The 20307-nt window shown below is 40.1% G+C and overlaps 1 protein-coding gene across 1 annotated transcript in view; it reads right to left on the bottom strand.

The window, feature by feature from the left end:
- Nucleotides 1–20307, bottom strand: part of NUP153 (nucleoporin 153) — a 51006-nt gene that overhangs the window by 25479 nt on the left and 5220 nt on the right. Inside the window, exons 2-11 of the mRNA XM_014520734.1 lie at nt 19105–19321; nt 17907–18155; nt 15642–15778; nt 15419–15547; nt 11826–11942; nt 11652–11696; nt 11499–11552; nt 8907–9053; nt 6742–6794; nt 3324–3450 (exon numbers count right to left, since the gene is read on the bottom strand). Coding sequence (XP_014376220.1) covers nt 3324–3450; nt 6742–6794; nt 8907–9053; nt 11499–11552; nt 11652–11696; nt 11826–11942; nt 15419–15547; nt 15642–15778; nt 17907–18155; nt 19105–19321 — 1275 coding nt within the window. The remainder of the gene's footprint in view (nt 1–3323; nt 3451–6741; nt 6795–8906; nt 9054–11498; nt 11553–11651; nt 11697–11825; nt 11943–15418; nt 15548–15641; nt 15779–17906; nt 18156–19104; nt 19322–20307) is intronic.

Here is a 20307-nt window from a genome sequence, read left to right as displayed (position 1 = left end):
GGAAAGAGCCAGCGGCTGAATGATTAATTAAGCAATTAGCTGCTTGTTCACAGGTGCTCCCTCCCTCAGCACAGGTGGGCTCTGTTGTCTGGCTGGGCTTGCCTCTTTCCCCCACAAGCCCCAGAAACCCCTCTCTAACTTGCCCCACTTAAAGGGACATGCCCCGGAGAATCTCCCAGGAACATCTCTGTCAGTAGAGAACACTGCCTATAGTTCCACAGGATCAGGCCTCTGTACGATGTGGAAAAACTAGCAACGTGTTTTGCCCACTGAAGCAGATCAGCTGTGGACGGACACATTTGACAATATGTTTATACCCTAAGAGACAAACTCATTTAATACTTTGACCTAGAATGCTGTTGTAGCAAAACCCCCCGTTTCTCTTTTATTTATTTATTTATTTTAAATGCATTCCCCTCCCCTTCCCCAATCATCTCTTGACTTTTTCTCTCCCTCTCTTTTCCCTATAGATACGTATAAGTAAGCTAAGATGTAGGATAAGCTTTAAACATTTTTATTTTGGTAGCAAGTTTTTGGTTTTGGCTATCCACTGTTGTTTACTGTATTATTATTAGGTTTGTATTGATTTTTACTGTTGTATATTGTATTATTATAATTTTTGTACTAATTTTTATCGTTTCATATGGATAGTGTATGGCTTAGGCCTGTGTTTGTAAGTGAACCAAAGTCATGTCAAGTTTCCATTTTATATGTCAAGCCTCCATCTTCTGTCCTCTGCCTGGGCATCCCATGTTGCAACTGTATGAGTCACATACCCCTCCCATGTAAATTGGTTCCCCAATGAACGAGTGTGATTGGAAATGATTGAAATACAATGGTAGAAGGCCTCTACTGAATGGCCTGTAATGACTGGGCCATCACCTCGCATTGATTCACCCAGGAACCATGGACCTCACCCAGGAACAGAGACAAGACCAGCATTTGAAAGACAAAAGACCCTGCAAAACCAGCAACTCTCACCATTACAGACACTAGAAACTGCACATCCCTGCATGGAGCACACATGCTCAGTACACCAGGGGCTGACCCTTGCCTGGGCATGTCTCCTGTCACTAGGGTCACACAAGGTCTGCCCCTATAAAAAGGGGCAGTGAAGACAGACCTAGTGGGAACTCCATTTGCATCGGGACCAGCACCATGCCACACCACCTATCCACCCAGAGGCCCTGCCAGCAACCCCCCTCTGGATAACACCTACTGGACAAGGACCCCTTCCAGCCTGGATAGGTAGATATTACCTGCACACCTCCTACAATTTGGGCTCTGTCTCTCCTCCTGGACTTCAGAGGACTTCAGCCCCTGCACCAAGCCTCTCTAACCCAGGCCAGGGCATGTGTGTGCATGTGGGGGTGGGGTTGGGGAGGTGTGGGTACAAGGGAACCAATTTGGCATTGTGTCACCATCTCCTCTGTTCAATAAAACCACTGTCATTTGCAACCCCGAGTTGGGTCATGTTTTACTGAATCCCATTCCCTTCCCTATCTTAAATTCCAGCCTCATTCTCTCTCATCTGCAGTTCCCACCGTCTCTGCTAGTTTCCCAATCTCCTCCCAATTCCATCTCCCCTTTTCTGCCACCTCCGAGCCTCTCCTTGCTTTCCTGCTGCCTTATGCTTTTCCTGTGATTTTCTGCTGTCCATCTCTGTTTTCAGGCTTCCCCACACCTTCTGTAAGCCCCGCCCCACACAGCTTGCAAGCTCCACTTAGCTGTCTTGCACTTCGCTCCAGCAGCTGGAGCCTTGCTCCACCTTCCAGCACCTGCTACTTCTCTAGCTGCCCGGGAGCCATCCTCTGGCTCCCCACACCCACAGCCCCTCTTTAACACCCACACTTTCCCTTAGTCCCATTTTTCCCTCTCCCCATCTACCTTTTCAGCTTCCCCCTAGCTCTGGCTCCAGACCCAGCCTCTGTGCCGGCATGCTTCACTGTTCTGCAGGCTTTGGGCGCTGTCTTTTAATCAATTAACCTAAAGTTACCCCCAAGCCTCAGTTCTTCAGTCCAGGCCCCTCTAGTCTACCGGTTCTAATCTCGGTCCCGGTGACTTTCATTTCCGGTAACTTTAACTCCCTACACTTCTACTTTCTTATCCTAACTTTCCCCAGGTACCCCAAGTACACCAAGCACATGCATACATACACATCACAACACCCAACTTAGGAACTCACTTGTGTGTATGTGTAGGAGGGTGGTATGTGTGTGAATTAGTGAATACACATATATATACACACATACATAGATATCATTGTGTATGTGTGTGGTATATAAATTAGTAATCCACGTATGTGTATCGGATGTGCAGGCGTTGGTAACTGATTCTGTCTAAATGTGGTGTGTGTAGCATGTATGGACTTAAACTGGTGATAAGTGTGCATGAACCTAGACTGGTTATTTTAAACGTGTGTGTACCTAAGTTGCTAGTGTGTGAGAGAGGGAGAGAGAGAGAGAGAGAGAGAGAGTGCGTGTGTGGCATTGTGTGCATGATATATGAATTAGTGATCTGTGTCTAACTTTTGGGATGTATAGTGTATGTGCTTGAATTGGTGACAAGTATGCATGTCCCTAGGCTTGTCTGGATGTGTATGTGCCTGAGCTGGTTGTGTGCGTGCGCACCCAATTGATGTGTGTGTGTGTTTTGTGTATGTGCAATTGTGTCACACCCTCCTGTCTAACAGCGCAATATTGAGATCCTGAGAGTTGGCCTGACCCTCCAGGGCAACACCGTCATGTTTTATTCCATTTTCAAATCTTGGTTTGTTCCATACAATGTTACACCATATAGAAGGATAATATTATTAATTTAAAGAATACTTAATTTGCTAGTTATTGCCTACGTCAAATCTTTGCAACAACTATACATACAAACCTGAAAACTCTACTTTCCCAGCTTTCTTGTATGAGGACTTATTCATTCCACTGTTAATAAAGTAGCTTTACAAGTCAAAATTCCCAGATACGTCCAAAATTTCCAAAAGCAGTTATATTTTTGGGGTGTGACAACTGATGCACTAACTTGAGAAATATAGGCTTCCTATTCAGAAGCAAGGAGCACCTGCAACTTCTACTAAATTCAATTCAATGGGACAGTGGAGTAACTAAGCACCTGTGAAAATCACCCCCCCACCCCCATCAAACTGTGCTCCCAAAATGAAGGTGCACAGAGGGGGCTTTAACCATTTCAGCCTATGTAGTTCACAAAGTTGACTGTTTTGTAACCATTAATTCTATCTGGAGCCTGTAATGAGCCAAGTATACAGTATACATATATTTGTGATGCAGTAGCACAACTGGAGTAAATTCACCAACCTGTTCTTGTCCAGGTTTTGATATATAGTGTAGGCCTCTTTCTCTTCTCATTTTGCCACCGCCGCCTCCCCCTCCTGAAGACAGTCCATTAGAGGCAGGACTACTGAATTTGGGGTACGTAGAATTGCTGGCACAGAGACAAAAAATGTATGATCAGAGCAAGCTTTTTATTGCCTACTTGCATCAAGCTCTGCTATTTACTGGATCTGTTCCCCTTGAAGAGAAAAATGCCCTATGTTAACGAAGAAAGTGAAAAGCAAAGTTCTGTGCAAGTTGTCTGATGCTGTTCAACTAGATTTCCCAAGGAATAAGAATTCTTCTAAACACAAACAGCTACAAGAAAAGTTGAAAACAAGTTCATTTAAGTAGACTGTCCCCATGTTCAACACAGACTTAAGTCTGAGCCAAAAGACAGAAAACAGGAAAATTAAGTAACTATTTTCCTACATCTCTAATGGGACCTTCAATACAGCCACTCAAGTTGGTCTTTACTTCATCAGTGAACCTTTGGTGAGGGACAAGAGAGAAGGTCCTATGTGCCAACACTGCCACATAAAGCCTTCGTGAAAGAGAAAGAGATTCAAGGAGGTCCAGATAGCTGTCCACAGCTCTTCAAGGCGGAAACTCCAGCTTGTGCAGCTTAACAGAAGCCTTAGAAGCTGTTACTCCCTTCACAGGGGTTTCATCTGAACAAAGGCAGCATTTGCCAGTCTGCATTCCAGGGTTCTTTTCATTACACTGACTGATAAACCTCTTATATAATCAGCACTTTTCCTTTTTCTGCCAAAAGCTTGGGCAGAACAGCAAAAAGAAAGACTTCCTAACCCAAGTGTAAAAGAGAAAAGCCAGCAGACAAGATGAATGAAGTAGGGAATGTGATTAAGCACAACCCTCATCAGAGAAAGAAGAAACGGGTACAACACCCAAATACCCAAAGAATAGACTTTTATATAGAAGCTCCTCTCCTGGCCAAACACATGACTGTTGAAACAGAAGCTTTCATATATACTTAAATCTAGGCACTAGGTCAAGTTCCCCATGAGACTGACGGCACAGCATAGGCTTATGCTTCTGAGATACTCTAGTATAATCTGTCTAGCTCCTAATGAAACCGAAAGGAGGACTCTATGCTGCCTCTTGCTGTTCAACTGGCAACTGAGTCCTCAAAGAGGCATATGATCAAAACTTCATCTAACCCAGCCTAAAAAAAAATAAAAATAAGAATTTTAAGTATTTCAGGTTTTAACTTAATTCTGTACAGCAGAGCCCAAGCCAGATTTCTGAAGAAAGAAGGTGTGCACCTACATACAAAATATGTAGCCCCCTTTTTTATATACACCCATGAACTGTTTATGCAGAATCACACTTCTATCCCTGGGGGAAAGACTGAAATCTAAAAGTTCTTATCTAGAGTTAAGAGCTACGAAATTTCTGGTAGGCCAACCAAATAAAGAGATTTACCAGTTGCAGTGAATTAAATCCAAGAACCACAGTCCAGAAACTACAAAGTTTGTGCACCCTGCTTTAGACAGCACCATCTGTATTGCCAATTCAATTTCATCTTAATTTCCTGGAATTCCCTTAAGCAGGTCCTTTGTAAAAGAAAGGAATCTAAGCAGAGAGCCAAGGCAAACTCAAAGTAATGTTGTGCAGGCAGTCCTCAGACTTACGACACAATTGGTTCCTGAAAACCGCATCTTAAGTCAAAACATTGCAACTCGGAACCAATTTTCTCATAAGAAACAATGTTATAAATGGGGGATTGGTTCCAGAACCAAGGCCCGACACCCTATTTTCACTAAAAATACCCCAGAATTTTGTACTCGATCAATTACAGATGAGTAATATAGCTACATTAATGTATTTATATTGTAAATAGCAATCATATTGATTTGGAAGGACTTCTTTGGTGGCGACTTTGCTGGACTTTTTGAAAGGCTCTTTGTTGGATTTTTTGAAGGGTTGTTGGCTGGAGTCTTCTCAGGAGTCTTGGCTGCAGGTTTTTCTGGAGTCTTGTCTGCTTTCTTTAAGAAAGTGTCCAAGGAAGTTTGGACAGATGTTCTTCAGGAGATGAGCGACGCAACAAACTTGTTCGCTGGCGTAGTGTTGCATCGGATCAAGCATTGTAGAGCTGAAACTGATGTCATAAAGTTGTAGTGTCTCTCAGTTTATAAACGTTGTAAGTGCAAAATGTTGTAGCTCGAAACGTTGTAATTTGAGGACGGCCTGTATTTAAAAGTTAACGATGGCTACACTAACATGCTGTGGTAAAACCTCAGAAACACCTCAAAACCCTTTTTCGGGAGAGGCTGTTGTGGACCCAATAACTCTACAAGAAAATGTTGTAAGCATGAAGCTTTTGCTTCTCAAGATGAACTGGCCAAATGATGCTCATGGTCACATCAGACTGTACAAAAGCCTACAGTCTACAGAAACAAAGCTGCAATTTGTCCAGTATGCAGACAGGCAGAAAACTATCACCTAAAGAGGTCGTTTGTGTTTTGTCTGAGAAGTCATGTCCTCTTCCACAAAAAACACAGCTAAAAAAAAAGATAGAGACTCACATGAAGAAAAATGTCTTGCAAAGATGTACTATCTTATACCATAAGCATCATGCCTACAAGCAACTGATACAGCATCTGGCTGTTGGGTTTATACGTTCTTCAGTATCATGAAAGAGAAGGTGAGGCACTGCGGGACAAGTGAAATGACAGTCTATTGCACTGGGGTTTTAATTCTGCCAAGTTCTGGGAAGTAGAGTGTTACCTTGGGTTATGTTAGACCAAGGTTTTAGGTCTCAGCCAATTAGGAAAAAGGGGCTGTAATCTACAGAACATTAAGATGAATGAGGAAAAATAATTCAATTGTGAAATGGTTTATTTCTGCATCATTTAATCCTGTTAAAAAATATGTATGGAAAGAATTGCTAAAACAGTGCTGGTAATTCCTGAAATCTTGTTTAGCCAGCTAGAAAACTGTACAAGGGAAAAGAACTGAGCTTCAGAAGCCACAGAGCCCCCTCTGCAGGAGCGACATTGCATTCATTTTCTTCCCTGTTTTATTTGCTGGTAAGAACACATATATAGGCCAAAAGGTTTGTTGATAAGATAGTTTTATTTTTATATCCTTCTTCCATTTCATACTCTTGTCACTGTTAGTTTAACTATTGTTTCTCTTATTTTCTATTTATATGCATAGCTTGCATCACAACATTAGATATTTCCCACCTCATTCCCAGGTTAAAAATCTTGAAAAAAACCCAAACAAACCCCATCGTCCATCCTGTTGTAGGAACAAGAACTATTTGTTATACCCTGTTCAAAAGCCTGAGCATGTAGATTACATTTAAGAATCACAAAAGTATCCATCACCACTCCATCATAATACACGGTTTAGATTAACTCTAGATTTGACATACCTTTCAGGTGGTTTTGTTTGCAGTTCTATAGCTAGATTTTTCTCCCTCATTCCCTGCAAATAAAAGGTAATAACATATGGGGTTTTAGTTAATTTCTCCATATTTGCAATTATTTTAAAAACCAAAGCTAAATTGCATTGTTGGAAATCTTATGTTAATCCTGCTTCTTTTATTTGTAGTAGTCACTATAATAATAGAATTCCATGTCACTGTATCCATTTAGATGCAGGAGTTAATTCACTAGTATATTAACTTTAATTAAAATAGAATAGATTAACAGCCATCTATTCCTCTTGCGTAACTTAGGACAGCATAAATTCTTCATATTAAACAAATTTTACTGCCTTGGCCTGTACCCCAAACCTAATAAGTACTAATTATGACAAACACTTGACTGCAAAGTATATAATAAACTATACTGATCTATAACTGTGATGACTTACCACACAGGCAATTCAAGAGCTAGTACTTACTGACATTCACCTATGCCAGACCCACAAACTTTTTTTTTTTTTTTTTAATTAAGAACCATGCCATTTTAAGCATTCCACTTACCAAAGAAAAAAAATACAACTGTTATCACTTTTAACTGAATTTTCTTTTAGTGCAAAAGACAGATTGTGCAAACTAAACTAACAGATTCATAGATGTTAGCACCACAATGCGATTATCTTGTCCAGCGGGGGCCAACCCTTCTGGCAGGCATACCACCAATTAAGTCTCATATCCTTCCTAAGTGCTACTCCAATGCCCTCCCCCTGCCTAATCTGCTCCTCTGCTTTCTGTCCTGTTTATTGGGAGGGGGCAGGCAAGTACTGCAATCTACAGTGTGCCACACAAAGAGGCTTCCTATGCCATTTGTGGTACGTACTGTGTGGGTTGGTCACCCCTGACCTAGTCTAACCTCCTACAAAAAATATCTTGTAGAATTTCACTAAATTTTAAATCAAGCAGGAGTTTTGATTTATAGTATCAACTATACTTTTTGAGTTATAGTATCTCTCTCAAAGAAAAATATCCATCTTGAGTCAAGATGGAGTGATGGAACATCTCTCACATCCTTAAATAAGTTTTTTCAACATTTATCTCCTTATTTCCAGTCTGAATGGTCTAGCTTCACCTTCTAGGCACTGGACCTTGAATGCTTTTGTCTGCCAGATTATAAACTCTTTATCAAAAAATATTCCCACTATGCATGTACTTATGGACTAAACAAGTCACCTCTTAACCTTCTCCTAGATAATCTAGATAGATTGAGCTTCTTAAAAATCGCCCACTGTAACAGTTTTCCAAACTTCAAATCCTTCTTTTAACCCCAAGTTTTCTAATTTTGAAAACAGACATCAACTCACCAATCCCCTATAAAAATATTAGTAATACCACATTTTATATTCCTACAGGAGGAAGAGGTAGAGAGTAAAGATAAGCTAATTATGGTCCCAAACTTAAAAAAACCAAAAACATTTTGCCTTAGTTTTTAGTAAGAACCATGGTGAACATGGCAACAAAGACAGGATGGTCAACAGAAATGGGAACATGAAAACTGAATCTACCCTAACCCAAAGTGGAAGTGATATTCAAAGATCTCATTGTAAACAAATCCTGGAGACTTAAATCATGTATGGGATTATCCAGAGTAGAAGTACATATCTCATGCAAAAACTCTGGCAAATGAGGGAACACTGCAAAAGCTTAATCATGAGTCCATGATGAAGCACACCAACACCAAATTACCTTGTAGAAACTCACAAATGAAATCACCTGGGATGTACTACTTAAATGGGGATAGCTTAAATGCAGATTTAATACACAAATAATCCAAACTGTGCTGGATAATTTTAATCAGCAGAAATTTCCAGCCAGGCTGTCAAGAGAAGTGCTCATAAATAGGCCTGAACACCACTACACGATTTTTTATTATTTCAGCTCAAATACAGTCCAAGCCAGCAGTATATCATTACACTGTGTATACAACCTACCAACCACATACCGTTTCATAAATACAGTGCAATACAAACAAATTGAAGTGTTCTTTGCACAAAGATTGCTACTGTCCTAGGTATTACCTTGCATTCTCTATATAGTGTAGGTATAACATACTATGATAATATTTATAGACATTCCAACAGTACGCTGTGCAAATATGAACCAGAAAGCATACTTACTTTGTGCTTTATGTCTACTCTCTGTCGAGCTTTGCCTGACTCAGCAGTAGGAGTCAGGGATGGTTTAAAATACTGGGACCGGCTCATTGACAAAGAAACGGTCTTTGGTGTTACAAGTTTCTGGACCGGTGGCAGTTGGGATTCCACCTTTAGGACAAGGATTAATCAATACAGTTAATTTGGTTTTGAAGGTAGGAAGTGCTTTTATTTAAAAAGCATGAATTAAATTAGCATTCAGTGAAAATGCTTAATGTGCTAGACAGGTATTCAACTTGCGTGGGAAAGTTAAGAAAGTCAAGAAGGGTAGTCCAGACTTGCGTAAACCTAACACACCCAGATTCGTCAACTAATTTTATTGTTAGGGGCACCATTATTCACTTAACTCATCATAGTATTTTCTTGTACTACACATATATGGTGAAATTTATACTCAGTATAAACCAGAAACAGATTTCTACATCAAAATGCTAACAGCTAGGTAGTCAAACTTCTGATGTTGATTATTCCAACAAGTTTAACACCAGAAAGCTACAACAACATTATAGTTAAGCAAGCCCCCAAACTCCTTGAATACATTTGAAAATTTTGCCCAATTTAATTCTCAAGAAGCATTCCAAAAAAAAAAGAACACTCTCAATTCAAATATAGCCCAAAATGTCTATTTCATACAGAGCACTCTTTTACAGAACAGAAACAGCTAAGGATAGATTCATTTATTTTCCATTTTAAAATATTTTAATGAGAAGTATTTGTTTAAAAAAAAAAAAATCAGTATCTGCTGCACAATATTTGCAGTTTATATACTGCGGCACTAAAGACTTCCCCAATTTGTTTAAACTGACAAAAAATGATGGATAAAACAAAAATAGTGAAAGTAAGCTGAATTTGATAGAAATGCTTACACCTTGCACTAATCTCACCTAAAGTTTTATTATTAATATGGAGTAAAGAAGTGGTCTAGAATGATTTAAAAATCAATCCTGCTGATTTTTTTTTCCATTTAGTGCCAGCCATTTCCAAGACTAACTACTTAAGAGAAAAGCAAGGTTTTTGAATTCTTTTAAATACTGCATGTTTATGTAAAACTTTGTATAGTTTTACTAGCCTGTTGTGAATGAAATAACTTTTCAATGTATTTTTAAATATGCATTACCGAAACACTAAAATTAAAACTAGTTTATGGTTGTAGAGCACTAATGTCACTGGCCTATACTGAAGGATACTGGAATTAAAAATGTATCACCCTATTGATCTCACTATAACAGTTTTACTTAAGTGCACAAGTGTTCTGTAAGCAGTCTACTCCAACAACACAAAAAACCTCTTTTCTTGGGCAACTATTACTACTGTCAAGGACTTTCCATTTCTTGCCAAACATTTTAACTTTATGAATAGACAATTCTTCCCTTTCCACATAGAAACAGCTGTGTACTACATTTGTTTAGTTTCACATCCCCAGGATCTCCATTACATAACTGGCAAATCTTTTCTAATGCCTCATCACAGGTGCAGCTCTACAATTTAAGCTGAGCACTTGCTGTTTTGTTTGCAGTCTGTTTACATGACACTTTACATTTACAAAAGGACATCCTACACTTTGTAGCGTTCTTATGCCTTCTTTTCAGTATATACTAAAGATTGAGATTTTTCAGGTAAATTTGAAAATGCAGTCATACTTCCAACAAAGGGAGCAATACAAAAAAACACTCTATTCCCCACGTAAACCTCATGCAATGGAACACCATGGAAGGAAGGCAATCTTTTCATTCTTAGGCTAGCTTCTCGGTAAAGCGCTGTTGGACTAAACATGAGGGTATTTGGATTCATTTGCTCCATACGAGTCCAATGTTAAAACGTATCTAAAAATCTTGAAAAAAAAATCTCTATCAACATCTTTCATTTCTTGACAAGTTCGAATTAACTACAGCATTATTAGTAGTTTAGACTGGCTTGTTTAGGCAACACATTTTATCATTCATTTAAATATGCAAGTCTGGCAGAGCCACTTTCACCATTTGTTAATGGCATTTCCTCAATTTGGCTGTACAAGGTCTCTCTAAACACAACTGCCTAGCATAGCTACAGCTTGCTTACCTCCAAGTGGCAGAAAGGGGTAGAGTTTAAGTCCAAGTTCCATATATGCTTCCCTGGGTAAACATTTACAAAAAACAAGGCACACAGACCTAACCTACCTGGCTAATGCCCCTGAAGTGGAGTGGACAGTCTCTACAACCCTCCCAACTAGTACACAGACATATCTGAAAACTGAACACACACCTAAATAAGTCACAATTCACACAGCATTACCAATTTGTACCTGACTACCAATATCCCCCTAGATCTCCAAAGTAACAAAAACATTTTAATTTAAATCGGGGGTATGCATATCCCTGGGGGTACTTGGGAAGCCCACAGGGGGTAACGTGGCAGTGGCATGGAGAAGCAGGGGAAATGTCTGGCTTTGCCACAAGCACTTCTGGTTTCACTGGTGCACATGGGGGAACCTCCCCCGTCGGTACACCAACCAGGAAAGATTGAAAACCCCTGATTTAAATTAGCTATCTGCTGTTATGGGATGACAGTAATTCTTACCTGTTTTCTTTTTGAATGGAAGCCAGTAATATCCAGCACACTCCTGTCCACAGGCTGAGAAAAAAAAAAAAGAAACCAGAAATATTAAAATGAAAACTGGTCTAAAGGTTTCTATGCAACAAAACAGAGAAAACAGTTTAGAGATCAACTTACAGAACAGCGTGGAGAAGAAACAGAGGATGGAATCCTTCTAGCATCCTGTTGAATAAACGTTACAATAAAGTTAAACTATGAAAACCTTGTTTAAAGCTTATCTGATACAAATGTGCTTAGAGGGTTCCATGTGCTCATGAAACAACACAGAATGGAGTAATAAAAGCCATTTACCGCTAAAGGACTTGACATCTTCTCCAAAGACTGCAAGATGCGCCGTGCCGTGGAACTTGTCACTCCATAGGACTGCACATTTGCTTGCTTTGCTTTCATTTGTCTTCTTACTGGCATCTGAAAAAGTTAGCATTGCACACTTAACTGCACTGGATTTAACACTCATGTCTTGTGTTAGATCCCATTATTCTAGGACAGACGGGGGGGGTGGGGGCAGTGCACACTGCCCTCCCACCCTCACCCATGGGAGGCCCTGACCCTAGCCCTGCAGGTAGGGAAGCGACGGTGGGCAGGAGAAGTGGTGGGGGTGGCAGGGGGGGGGGAAGGGGGGGGGGGGGGAGGGCGGGGGAATTACTACTGACAACTAAAACCTAGAGACCTACTGAAGTAAATGGGAACCTATTTACTTTCCAGTAAGAATTGGCTCACATCTCCGCACGCCTGAAAGACAGGTGCAGGACAAATATGAAGAATCTAAAATTCATATAAATTTTAGTCAATATTTAAGAAAGTCATGAAGACAATAATGTATCTTTTTTAAAGTAGGGTAGAAAAAAGAATGTGAAGTTGAAACTGATATTACACAGAGGTTATAAACGTAAGTGGGTAAGCAACTTCAGATTTACATGGTAGTATGTAAATGAAACATCTTAATCAGATTACACCATCCACAGGAAATCCAGTTTTCACTTTTTCATTAATTTATTCTCAGAGCCTATACTTTGGCAATGACAGTGCCATACAACTTGTTTACAAGGAGATACACGAAATTGTAAAGGGGTAAATATAAAGTAAAATTAGCAAACAGTAATCAGTTATGCTAAATGAGCAACAGGAAGCCTAAAATAACATTCCATAAACTTACTTAAATATTCATTTATTATTTGTTTTACGTCGCCACTATGTAACCACAAACTAAATTTTACCACATTGCTGGTATGCCCAGGGAGGAAGCAAAGCAGAATGAGTAAATGATACTGGCTGTAATCCTCATTATAATTTATTAGCACTAGAAGAAGTAAGATTTATTTTAAAGGAAGCAGGACTTTTTTCTTTTCCTAGAACCACTGAATTTTAGTTTTGACTTAAGTTTTTAAAAAATATAATCAATAGAGGTAGGGAAAAAACAGTGTTTCTTGTTCACAAGAAGTATTAGGGTTTAGGTTTTTTTGGTTTTGTTTTGCTTTGTTTTAAAATGAGGTTTCAGACCAAACAGCACCAACAAGTTTCAAATGGTTCAGAGAGTAAGGAGCTGCTAGGATCCTGCATTTGTTTAATGAAACTTACCTCCTCCATTTATTTCACAACCAATAGCTAAAGAATATCAATTTCACTAGGTAGCTGCAGGGGCCCCGTAGTGTTCCCCTGTTCTGGGACAGACTTGACAGGTAGACCCTGCCTAGGGACCACAGATCCTGCACTTCCAGGACCTGGTAAAAGTATGTCAAGCCCAAGATGTTCTGAACAAAACAATAAGAGTTCTACGAATGGGCATTTTTTTCCAACCAGCCCTACCAATCAATCCCTATCGGCTGTTTTCAACATTAATTAGGTTAGATTTTGTTATCTATTTCGTGGGGTGGATAATTTTGCTTGATAGCGCCATGCACAGCTAGTCAAGTTAGGTACGTTGAAATGGATTTTGGTTTTTGGTGTCTATCTTAATATACATTTCTCTTGCTTTATGCTGTACATGTGTTCCTGGAAAACGGCACATAACTTAAATTCACATAAAGGGAACCCACTTTACAATGTAACAAATAGGGATAAGCTCCAAGACCTCGAATGTACTGACCCCCAAGCCCATTTCTAGCACTTTTACAAGACAATTTTGGTATTCACCAACAGCAGACAATACCCACAAGCACAGGGCACTATCACAGTGGGGATGGCAACTACAGAAACACATTTTGTAGATAATGAGCGAGGAGCACAGATCCACAGGATACTATATTTTGGTGCACATCACTCCCACAATGCACTGCACAAAGCAGCTGACTCTGGGCTTCCACCACACCAATCGCAGCAGAGTGAATTTACCTAGCATATAACCTATGTACAACCTGCACCTCCTAGCATATAATGAATTTTTAGTATAAAAAGGGTCATTGCATAAGAGTGAATTTGCACATACAGAAACTAAATAAAGCAAGGGAAACCTGTATTGCATTCAACATTGTACCTTAATCTCTGCTGGAGGGGAATGCAAAGAAAAGGATCAGCACAGGTGCATTTTTTGTAAGTATACCACTAAATACACCTCTAAATAAAAAATAAAAAGTAAGCAGGAGCAGCTGTTTTTGTTACAGTTAAGGATGCTTAGCTATTTTTGCATATGCATACGCCGTGTGCAAACACAAAGTTTATGAATGTAAAACTTTGTGCAACTGTGTAACTATAGCAGATTGACAGCCCTAATTTATGTACCACAGCTTAGATGCTCCTCTCTACAAACAAGATGCATTTTGCTATAATTCACTGATCACTCCCATACCACATCACGTACCTGAATGGGGAAGGCTAACCTGTGGCACGAGTATTACATTTCAGTTGCTCTTTGTCACAACCCAAAGTTGTGATTTTTGTTTTTGTGTGTGCTTTGGCACCACTGAATTATTTTTCCCGCTAAATTGCAGCTTCTTTGCACGGTGGAGTTTTCTGCTGCAGAGGAAAACTCCGGTGCAAGGGAGAATTTCCCGCCAATTAGTAGCTTTCTTTGCAGGGTGCATTTCTTTGTTGCAGCACAGAAATGCTAGTTGCAAAGAGTTCCCACCATTTGTATGCTAATTCAAGCCCCATTATTGGCCAGTTCTAAATTATTCACACATGGCGGCTAGTGATTGGCTTGCTAGCCGTATAAAATGCTTGAGGGGTTTCCACCCAAGTTGGAGGACTCCACGAACACCAGGAGGAGGAGACTTCATGCTGTGTGAAGATCTCTAAGCGCTGCGGAGCCTATCGGACCCAGCGCATTTCAAGCAGGCAACAGAGGTCTGATCAGCCTCTAGCCTCTCCCCGTCGCCGATAGATTCCTAGACGTATCCCTCCCTGCGCGCAAAAAGAGGACCCACGGAGCCTAGCAAACTTCGTGTGAGTCTATTCCTTGCCAGCTGGAACAACTGACATAGTTGTTCAGACGACCGGACTACCTCAGAGCACAAGTTCCACGGAGCCTAGCAAACTCCGTGTGAGTTTATTCAGAGCTCTTTTGTACGAGTACTTTCTTCGGTTGACACGACGGGCTCGCGTGTTTAGAGCCTTCAGCCGGATTGGGCTAGAGTTCACGAGTTTAGAACTCTTGCCCGCCTCTCTTCTTTCCTGTCTGTAACCGCAACTCAAGCAAGTTTTCCTGCCTGCACCGTGACCATCTTCGGTGTAAGTAAAAAATCTTTAAATCAACCATTACATGTCCGTGCCTAATTCTAGCGTGTCGCCCATTCTCTCCGACCCCACGTGCCTGGGCTGCTGGCCACAGCCCGCGCAGAGCACAAAAAGGGTCCGCATATCGCTCCCGGCCCGCACATGGCAACATGGATGGGATCGGGAGGCGGCCCGCACACTTTACTGCCCACCTCACTCCCAGTTTCTCTTACCTGATAAGGTGTAATTCGTGCTTTAGACTGCCTTGCTGCTGCAGCTGCCCCACCGTAAGTGGTTTTTCCAGGATAAAATGGAGAATCCCCAAGCTGGCTTGTCTTAAGGACAGAAGTGTTACCAAGTGACTGCAGAAAGACACATTGAGAAAGTTAGCAAAATGGATAAAAAGAACACAATCAAAAAAACCCACCAAACCCCCCAACATTGTGCTGTACTTACAGGGGAGAGAGCTCCAAAAGCTGATAAGTTGAATGCAGGTTTTTTAGAGCTGGTAGGCGTATGTTGTGAGAGGGAATGAGACCGTTCTGCTTCTGCAGACCAGAGAGGTGGTACAGTATTTTTTGAAACTGCTATATCTGACAAAAAGATGTATGGTATGCATAAATACCTTGAGTGGGTTAGGGCCTTAGTTGCATTCTAAAAGTTTTAAATTTAAAGCATAAAAGTTGATGTAGACAGAAAACCAAATATAAATTTGCATTAAAGAAACACATAATAAAATGCCACATTCGGTCCTACGTCATTCAACACCTAGTTTCAGAGTTGTCTGAACAGATTTATCTTACAATATTCTGTTAACAATCTGCACCAGAAAGCGGGAAGTCTCACATAATTCATGAATCCAGGTCCTAGTCATGTAAATCAATAGAGAACTAGCCTTTGTAATGGAAATTATAAGCAGTAAACAAAGCTCAGACTAATGGTTTTACTAGGAAACTTTTTCAGAAGGACAGAAATTATATTAACACTTGCATTACTAATGGCATACAAAATTCTCATAAGTCAGTTAATCACTTGAGTTCAAACCAGGGCAGAACTGGTGGGTCTTAAATCTGGTTCTTCTGCAGTTAATGTTCTTATTTAAATTTCTAACAAACTGTCCACTCCATCGAAAGCCACAAGCACTTTCTTGTTTGTCCTGAGCCTGCTAATAAAAAGCAGAGGTATACAGACAACTGATGTGGATTCCAAGGACAGCCTCCCCCTTAAAATAAGGTTGAGGCATGGTAAATGGAAACCTGCTTCTACAGTCTGTGGAAGCCTGCACTACTGTTGTCTGTTCTACCCAGCAATTATTCTGTAGTGAAAGGGCTTAAGTTTTCAAAAGTCTTAGTCAATACGATGTTAAATAAAAACATCAAGATAACATTTGCCCCTAGTGAATTTTATATTCAAGAAATACGGCAGGCATGATAGAACTGAGAACTGAAATCCTCCGTCCACAAAAGATAAAGCATGAACAGTAGATGCTTGCCTACTAGATACCCTAAGAGCAGTAACCCAGCCCATGCAAGCCAAATATTCGTAAGTCCATAGCAAATGACCTTTATGCTATGGACAGATGTAACATTTCAAACGTTTCAAAAAGGGAACATGCAGAAATAAAACACCTGATAAAAATGGTCCAAACCATGACAGAAAATGTGCCTAGAGGAAGCAGGCACTAATTTTGTGCTATTTCACTCTGGAACAAATGTATATGGTGTCTGTTCTCTGGCATCCCACAATGCCGCATTCCTCCCTCATCTCCCCAAAGCAGCTAGGAATCTGAACTTGTGGTAGAGGTGATATGTTTTATTAGAGCAACTAGATTTTTGAAAGAAAAAAAAAAGCTTTAATTGCAAGCTTTTGGGTACAAATACTCTTCCTCAGGCATAAGAGAAAAGATTGTAAAAATTTCTTCCAGGTAGAAATGAAAGTTCATATTTCATAGGAGAGTTAAAGGTGTGGTAAAATCTCCTGTTTGGCACAGCTCATTTTATGCAGGTTAGACTCAGAAAAAAATTGGAATAGTCTGTTTACTTCAATGTTGTTTGGTGGCAAGCAGGATGTAGTCATATTTCCTTCTGGTTATGATGTTTCATATTTCACAGAAGAGAAAAAGGATGGAATGCTAAAGCAGCTAGGCGCACTCACTGAGTCTCCACTATGCTCTCCCTGCACTTTGTTGCAGGGGCAAGGTAGGAGCAGAGCTGCAGGCTGGATGGATTTGCTATCCATGCCCCCACCCCAGCTGCAGAACACTGCCACTGAGGGCCAGCCCAACGATTCTGAAGTGTTCCAGTGGTGGAATGTGCCAGGAGTCCGCACATCTGTCTGTGGCTGAAAAACTCCATTTTTTAAGATGTTTCAAACCCTGTTGCCCAATAAAATATTTCAAATGTTACATCTGTCTGCACCCTTAGTAGCTACTCTCCAACCTTTGAATTGAATATAATCTAAACAATAAGCTTTGCTTTCCATCACCAACTCTAGAGACACCCTGATTTTATGACAGTATCTTTCACTATAGCTATAAAAAAGTTACAACATGATACTTAATTTTATATTTTGTTATCTAACTCTTGCATATCAGAAGCTTATACCCAAGTAACTGACAAATTTCTGTTTTCCAAGGTGACAGATCAAACATGTAAAAAATGCAATGCATCTGTTATGAAACAGAATTGGGCAAATTAATGATCCCAGTAAAATAAATGCTACCTTTATCAGATGCTCTAGAAGAGAAGCCACTGGTAGTTGAGATGTTATCATCATCATGCTGAGAGGTAGAATCTTTTATTTCTTTTACTAAGGAGAGTCCAGAACTGCCAATGCCAAGAGCAGAGGATGTGGAGGGTTGACAGTGTGGTGCTGTGGAATCCAACATGGTGCAATTCAGATGACTTCGATGAAGAGAGGGCCTTGTCAACACATCCGAGAAGTTTAATGCAGATCTACTTGTGGATGGTTCTAGAATAAGATAACACAATTAGCAGGTAAGGAGTGTGTGGGAGCATAAGTCAAAAGCTATTTTCTATCAACACTCTTTTTCTACTGCCAAGTTTCATGTACAAAAATAGAGATAAGCCAATTTTAACTTCTTCCTCACCCATATAGGGTTTCACTTAACTGTCTGTTAGCAGAACAACAACATGCAAGTCCTTAAGTTAGTGCAACATTACATATGAAATGTTAAACTACAAAGAAGTCAGGAAATTCAGCATCAAAGGTTTAAATGCTAACCTGCCCCAAGCTCAAAGGCCCTATTATAGAATAGTTATCACACAAAGCCTACATAAATTTATAAAGCATAATGTATTTTTCTGAGCTTCTAAAATGACATTGAAAGTGATGAGATTTAACAATATACAATTTAATTTCTAGAATAAGAACAAATCTTAATTGCTATTTAAATGTAGGGTTAGCATGGTTTTTTTTTTTCTAATTCTTTCATATCAGCTTCTCATACTGGTGAAAAATTTCTGTCTCTGCTGTGAAATGCTGTTGGGATTTTGCCATACAGAGGATGCAGCCTTCTAAGTTTATGGGACATGGACAAAATGCGCAACTTTTCATCTCCAGATCTTGCATTAAATGGGGGGAGGAGGGGGGGAAATCACCCAGCTCACTTTTTAGCAAAAATTACAACCATGTTACAGCTATTTAATGGACTAGGGAAAACAGATCAACAGTCTCTATCCCTAAAGGACAACCTAGAGAACACCAGAAGGAAAACCTTTTCAAATGTTGGGGAAAAAAAAGATTAAAAAACTGTATTATATTTTGTCAAGCCTGTCTTTCCAATTTCCTTTAAAAATGTAATAATCCAGAAGGTTAAATTTATGAATTTTAGTATTCATAAAATCTTGGAAGTCTAAATGTATTAATCTTATTCAACTAGCTGTAGTCTTCCACATACCTTCCAAAATAATTCTGGTCGACTCAGGAGTGACTCTTCCATCAATCACAGTGGTGTCTTCCTCTGTATAATCATGATGGTAGCTTAATGGATTCTCAACCTGGTTTCTAGGTTCACTTGTATCTACATGCTCCTCTTCACTTTTATTGAAGTACTTTTGTAACCACCCTGGTACAATGTTCTTCACCGACTCTGTCACTCTACTAATGATTCCCTGCTTGAAAGAGAAAATATTTGAGGTTAACTACGTGCATAAACTCAAAGTATATTTTGATGTGCAACATTCCTGAATCATGAAATGTCTCACAGAAAACCTACTGAAAAAAGAAAAGGAATGATAAAGGAATCTGATTCCACTTTGGAAAAAATATTACTTACAACAAGGACAAATATGATGCCTATTCATCTGACTCACTGATTTATGACTTTGTATTAGAGTACCTACTCTTCCCTCACTTAATTCTCAAAACTCTAATATTCAGGTGACAGTTCACAAAGGGATTGTCTATATATGCTGTTATTCAGGAACAACTGTTCATGCACAACTCCAATTATGGGCATTTATTCCATGGAAAGAGAGACTTTCCATGGTGTTACTGGTAAACAATTTCATGGACTGCAAGTACTTAGTCAACAACTAACTACAGAGATAGCTTACTTGCTATAATCACAGACATCAAAATCATATGCTTGGAGCATTTTTCAACATCGTTCTGTGTCTCACAATCTGTCAAATACTGTTAGTATGTTCTGAACAGTTATCCTGCACCAAACTGTAAAAAGACACTAGATACCAACACTGATTCATTACTACTTTAGGCCCCCTCTACATGTGCAGGTAGTTGTGATGGAACCTAGTGTGCTATTTGCACAATCATGCTGCCTATCATACCACACATGTACAGGAGGTGCAATTGTGCGATTCTACATGCCTTATTCCTGGTGCAGGGGGAACCTGATCCTTAGCTCCCCCTGCACTAGCAATATGCAAGCTCTTGCGGGGGGGACCCCCCTGCACTAGCAATATGCAAGCTCTTGCAGGTGGGAACCCCCCTCAGTTGAGGGAGGCTCCCAGCCATGAGGGCACCACACATACCCTGAGGGCTGAAGGACTGTTGCTGCAGTGATCTCCCTGCCCCCAGGGATGCAGGAAACCTCCAGGGCTAGAAGATCGCCATAGGGGTGATCCCCCCCAAGAGGTGT

Source organism: Alligator sinensis, unplaced genomic scaffold, assembly GCF_000455745.1.
Source record: "Alligator sinensis unplaced genomic scaffold, ASM45574v1 scaffold253_1, whole genome shotgun sequence".
NCBI classification, from domain to species: Eukaryota; Metazoa; Chordata; order Crocodylia; family Alligatoridae; genus Alligator; species Alligator sinensis.
This window is presented reverse-complemented; position numbering and strand designations above follow the sequence as displayed.